This window comes from Dendrobates tinctorius, unplaced genomic scaffold (genome assembly GCF_039654945.1).
Source record: "Dendrobates tinctorius isolate UK_male_01 unplaced genomic scaffold, ASM3965494v1 ptg000104l, whole genome shotgun sequence".
Taxonomy (NCBI): domain Eukaryota; kingdom Metazoa; phylum Chordata; class Amphibia; order Anura; family Dendrobatidae; genus Dendrobates; species Dendrobates tinctorius.
In genome coordinates, this window is record NW_027361772.1 from 2,321,915 (window position 1) to 2,328,677 (window position 6,763).

The following is a 6,763-nucleotide window of genomic DNA, read 5'->3' on the forward strand; positions in this document are numbered from 1 at the left end:
CTGATTTACATATTAAGAAAAATGTGAATTTCTCTAGAATAAGAGGTCTGATTGCAGATATCAAGGTATCATTTTACAAAGGTGAAGGAGGTTTCAAATAATAATAATATTGATAATAATATCAATAATATCAAATATTTTGTCCCTACACCCCAAACCCTGACATGAACCGCTTCAATGGAAATTTATATTTCTGCCAAAATTATATTTTCTTCACTTGGCAAGTAAAAACTGCAAAAAAGTTAATGCCCCATTTTAACACCATCGCTACCTGACCCTGGCAAACTTTAAGGTTCATTATTAATTAACTGCAATTGCCCCTTTTTAACTCTACTGATGCTTCATCCTCAAAGTGGCAAACCTCAGCATGCCTTTACTAATTAACATTTATAGAATTATTAATGGCCTACACTGGTGACTAGTGAGGAAGCCCCAAGGTGAGACCTTCCCTGCCATGTCTGCATCTCCCCCTGCTGGGATATTTCCTGTCTGGGTAATCTCAGCTGTAGATCCCCCCATAGACCAGTCTGGTCTGCTGGGGAGAGCACAGAGTACAGGTCAGACCTCCCTTGTGCAGTGAGGTAGATGAAGGTGTGGGGCTGCATGTGGTGGACACAGAGCTGCAGGCTATGTGAAGTGCTGAGCTGTGGTGGGTTGAGGAGGTGGATGGGGTTTCCTCTAGAGGTGGGACATTGGCCAATGGGCAGACTCGAGGTCTGAGCTGGAGGCTGAATGTGCAGAGGAGACCTGAGCAGGGCCACAGCCTCCCAGGTGTCATCCATGGTGGGATCCCTACAATCAGGGCACACAATCACCTCTGCACCCCTGAATGATGCTCCCCTGCCCTGCAACCTCCACTCCCTTCTCAGTCAAAGACATCCTGAGGCTGGATCGTTCTCAGCATCCTGGAGGACAAGTGGAGGCTCCTTCATCCAGGCCTGAAGGACCACCAGTGCTCTCAGCGCAGGACAGAGGAGGGGACACTGAGGAAATGGGGCTCCCCTGCCACTCCCCAATGACAGAGGGTGAGCAGAGTAAGTGGCAGATGTGGAGGAGCTGAGGCCTCACCACTGCTTATACATGGCATGAGGAACTAAACTGAGCTCACCATCATCTATTATCTCTCATATCTGTCTATTATCTAGGATCTATCATCTATTTATCTATTATCTATCTCTCATATCTATCTATCATCTATTTATCTATTATCTATTATCTCTGTCTGTCGATCACCTATATATATATATATTATCTATTATCTATTTATCTGTCTATTATCTATCTCTCATATCTATCATCTCTCTGTCTGTCGATCACATTATATATATATATATATATATTATCTATTTATCTGTCTATTATCTATCTCTCATATCTATCATCTATATCTATTATCTCTCTGTCTGTCGATCACATTATATATATATATATATATATATTATCTATTTATCTGTCTATTATCTATCTCTCATATCTATCTATCATCTATTTATATATCTATTATCTGTCTATCAACTATTAATATATATATATTATCTATTATCTATTATCTGTCATCTATTATCTATCTATATGTCTGTATCTTTCTATCGATCGATCTATCCCGTATATATGTGTGCATCTATCTATACTGAAATATCTCTAAATATAGATACATATAGATAGATCAGTAATATATCCATAGATAGATAAATCTAGATATCTACCTGTGTGCTGGGCGCAGTTCCCGCTGGTTCCTGGTGGACGCTGCAGTGATGTAGATACACGGAGTATATATATATATTTGCACACCCGCTGTATACATCACCGCAGTGTTCCCCCAGGAGAGCCGGTCAGGTGGGAATCAGCGGGAACAGCCCGGAGCATTCCCGTGTTATAATGAATCTTCTCTCTATTCTGCTTTATATAATGTGGTGGATTTGTGTTTAGTAAAATCTATAGAAATCCCGGGACGTAAGAGACTGTCAGATATATCATGGAATATGTGCTTATGCCTGCAGTGCTATAACTTTATGCAATGTATATTATAATCTGAGCAGAAGAGACAATATAAAATAATACCATTCAACTTCATAAAATGTTAATTAAAAAAGAATGCAATATATTATTAGGTAACATACAATATAGCACGATAAATACTATAACTTGTTGTCATACAGCACAAATATATATTGTGATATGGCCAATAAAATATCATGTAATGCAATATAACACGCATCAAATATTTCATATGTTATAAAAAAAATATATAATACGATATCATGTGACAGTGTTACTAAATACAAACATGATTTAACAAAATATAAATAATGATGATAATAACAAGAGGAGTGAGGGCCCTGCTCCCCAGCTTATGATATCAAGGTGATATTCTGTATAGTGTAGCAATACGTAGACTTATGGATTTATGTGTACATATATATATATATATATGTAATATATTGTGCAGTGTTACATATACTGTATGTATTGGACCATACTGCAAGAAGACAATGCACAATGACATAAAGGTAAAGTATAGTAATATTATATAGCTCTATGGGTTATAATGTAAAATATAATATAATAAACCAAAATTCAATATTTAACTAACATAAAAGTTTTATAAAAATGTATATTGTTATGTAAGGCTATATAATGCAAAGAGTAATAATTTAATAGAACGCACTGTGCTATAATAATGTTGATGACAATATAAAATATAATATATAAAAAATAATAAAATTAATCTTAATAATAGATGACATGTAACGAATATGAGTGATATTAATAGCTGATTGCTTTTCTGGTGTTTATCTATTGTTCTCTGTCGCCGATCCTGTGCTCCCCTGGGCTCTAGCAGTGTGTGCTGTGACCTGTAGTTCCCCTGTGACCCAGGCTGGCAGCACAGGGCAGTGACAGCTCCTCTCCTCTTCCCCTCCAGGTGCCGGGTGCTCGGTGTCCAGGAGAGAGGAGCGGCCCCTGCAGCCGCAGAGGAGGAAGCCCCGTGTGCTGTTCTCCCAGGTGCAGGTGTACGAGCTGGAGCGGAGGTTCAAGCAGCAGCGATACCTGTCTGCCCCGGAGAGGGAGCAGCTGGCGGCGGCGCTGGGGCTCACCTCCACCCAGGTGAAGATCTGGTTCCAGAACCGGAGATACAAGTGCAAGAGGCAGAAGCAGGACCGGAGCCTGGAGCTGGCGGGACCGCGGCCTCCTCCCCCGCGCAGGGTGGCAGTGCCGGTGCTGGTCAGGGATGGCAAACCCTGCCTGGGAGGCGCCCACACTCTCCATGCCCTCTACAGAGCCGGCTCCTATCCCTACCCAGTGTGCTTTGTGGGGTATACTGGGAGCCCATACTACTCAGGAGCAGCCACGGTGCCAACAGGGGGCAGCCCAGCCGTGCAGGTGGTGAGCACAGGAGCCCCTGCCCAGCAGGGACAGCTGCAGCCCACACTGCCTGGCATCAGGGCCTGGTGACTGCCCACAGAGGAGGTGACTGCCCAGCAGGGACAGCTACAGCCCACACTGCCTGGCATCAGGGCCTGGTGACTGCCCACAGAGGAGGTGACTGCCCAGCAGGGACAGCTACAGTCCTCACTGCTTGGCATCAGGGCCTGGTGACTGCCCACAGAGGAGGTGACAGCCCAGCAGGGACAGCTACAGTCCACACTGCCTGGCATCAGGGCCTGGTGACTGCCCAGCAGGGACAGCTACAGCCCTCACTGCCTGGCATCAGGGCCTGGTGACTGCCCACAGAGCAGGTGACTGCCCAGCAGGGACAGCTACAGCCCACACTGCCTGGCATCAGGGCCTGGTGACTGCCCACAGAGGAGGTGACTGCCCAGCAGGGACAGCTGCAGCCCATACTGCCTGGCATCAGGGCCTGGTGACTGCCCACAGAGGAGGTGACTGCCCAGCAGGGACAGCTGCAGCCCATACTGCCTGGCATCAGGGCCTGGTGACTGCCCACAGAGGAGGTGACTGCCCAGCAGGGACAGCTACAGCCCTCACTGCTTGGCATCAGGGCCTTGTGACTGCCCACAGAGGAGGTGACAGCCCAGCAGGGACAGCTACATTCCACACTGCCTGGCATCAGGGCCTGGTGACTGCCCAGCAGGGACAGCTGCAGCCCACACTGCCTGGCATCAGGGCCTGGTGACTGCCCACAGAGGAGGTGACTGCCCAGCAGGGACAGCTACAGCCCACACTGCCTGGCATCAAGGCCTGGTGACTGCCCACAGAGGAGGTGACTGCCCAGCAGGGACAGCTACAGCCCACACTGCCTGGCATCAGGGCCTGGTGACTGCCCACAGAGGAGTTGACTGCCCAGCAGGGACAGCTACAGTCCACACTGCCTGGCATCAGGGCCTGGTGACTGCCCACAGAGGAGGTGACTGACAGCAGGGACAGCTACAGTCCACACTGCCTGGCATCAGGGCCTGGTGACTGCCCACAGAGGAGGTGACTGCCCACAGAGAGCTTCCAGAACTTACCTGATGCCGGGGCTGCACTCACCAGGCTGTGCCACCATCACCAGGGCTGTGCCACCATCCTCAGCACAGCCAAGAGCTGCAAGCAATGGAGGAGGATGTGTAGGCTCCCTCATATCAGACAGGGGGGCCTCAATATTATATCGGATGTGACCCCAATATTATCTACATGTCTGATTAATAGGCAAGATGTGAATCATCAAAGACCTGATATTGTATAGAAAGGAATGAATGAATGAAGTGATGCTGCTGAAAACTGTGATCCTGAGGAATAACATGGGAATAACTGAAAAATATCTCTCTCTCTATATGACGGCTCTGATCAAATATCTATCGGTTATCTAGTTATTTATCTGCCTTTTTAGGTCATTTACCTTTTATTTATTTATCTCTTGTTCTCTGTATCAGGATGATTTGGTTGTTACCAGGAGGCTTCATATCCTCATTTGTCTGGTGCTGCTTCAGTTTGTCCAGATCTATCTATCTCCTATTATCTGTCATCTATCTATTTATTATCTATGTATCTATTACCTATCTAATCTATCAAACATTTACTTTATCGTTTGTCTATCTGTTCATCTATCTATAAATCTGGAATTTATCTATTTTCATGGTGGATATGATTATGTGTGTCATATAATTTAGAAAAATTGAATTTTAGAGGAATAAATATTTAAAATCAGTATTATTCATAATATTTTATTTTAATTCTCACTGAACTTTTAAATTAGAATTATTCAATATAAAAAATGAATATTCATGAAGATTTCTTTGCATGTATAAGCTATAAAATAATCTGTTGTGACAAACATGATTGGAATAATGAGTGTGATTTAGCAAAATAGCAAAGTGCTGACAATTTAATATCTAATCAAAGAAACTGTTCCATGCTTACTATCACAGTCTATGTAATCATAGTTATCTATAACACTATATAGACATAGAGCAAACAAACCCAGCTTCTGTAAATGGAAATCTATCAGACTATTATCAGAGATAGATATGTGATAGATAGAGAAATATGTTATAGATAGTGTTCATTACATATATGTAGATATGAGATAGATACGAGATGGATACGTAGTTATGAAGAAAATCATTGATAGATATAACCAAGATATTATATATAAATAGATGTATAGATATTGTAGACATATGTTGCAAATATATATCTATATAGGATCTTGAAGAGGGGAATACCGCTTTAATGTATCAGTCCCTTAACATCTAAAGATCTGTAATATTTTATACACCTTTCTAGCCTATTAGGAAAATCAGCCTCTCATTTCCTGAAGCTCATTCCTTTAACTACACTGCTCAAAAAAATAAAGGGAACACTAAAAGATGGATCCACCTGTAATTTGATTTTCCACTTTGATTTTGAGTATCCTTCCAAATCCACACCCCATGGGATATTCATTTTGATTTACATTGATCATTTTTAAGTTTAATTGTTCTCAACACTTGCCACTATGTAATGAATAAAGATTTGCAACTGGGATATTTTATTCAGAGATATCTAGGATGTGGGATTTCAGCGTTCCCTTTATTTTTTTGAGCAGTGTATACCTGTCAGTATAATTATATATATACAGCTCTGGCGAAAATTAAGAGACCACTTTCAAATGTTCAGTTTGTCTGATTTTTATCTTTATAGGTAAATTGTAAATTGCTCTTTTAGTCTATAAACTACTGACAACACGTCTCCGAATTTCCAAGCAATAAATTTTGTATTTTTTTCTGACAAAGAAAAATGGTCAAAGTTAAAAAAAAAAACCATCAAAAAACCGTGCTTTCAGACCTCAAACAATGCAAAGAAAACAAGTTCATAATCATTTAGAAACAATAATACTACTGTAATGCATTAACTCAGGAAGAGTTCAGAAATCAATATTTTGTGGAATAACCATGATGGTCTCTAAATTTTTGCCAGAGCTGTATATAATTTACATTTGCAGATATAGTTAAAGGAATGAGCTTCAGGAAATGAGAGGCTGATTTTCCTAATAGGCTAGAAAGATGTATAAAATATTACAGATCTTCAGATATTAAGGGACTGATTCATTAAAGGCGTATTCCCATCTTCAAGATCCTATCACAATATATAGTAGGTGTAATAATAATAATATTAGAAAATATGGCTCTAATTAGAAATGTGGTATAGTTCTTCTGATAATTGATGTTTCCTTTCGCCATGTGCAGGGCAATGCAGTAGATTAGGCATCCATGGCTATGGCTTCTCATATAGTGACTGTTAGCTGGTTAGTTAGCGGTCAGTGATCCTAGCCATGTATACC

General features: G+C 41.9%; 1 protein-coding gene across 1 annotated transcript; it reads left to right on the top strand.

Annotated features, from left to right (window-relative positions):
* The first annotated feature begins 829 nt into the window (after positions 1–829).
* Positions 830–3,561, top strand: NKX2-6 (NK2 homeobox 6). The gene is given in 2 exon segments (XM_073588956.1): positions 830–1,047; positions 2,886–3,561. Coding segments are annotated over 2 exon segments (786 nt in total). The 3' UTR covers positions 3,454–3,561.
* Positions 3,562–6,763: the final 3,202 nt, after the last annotated feature.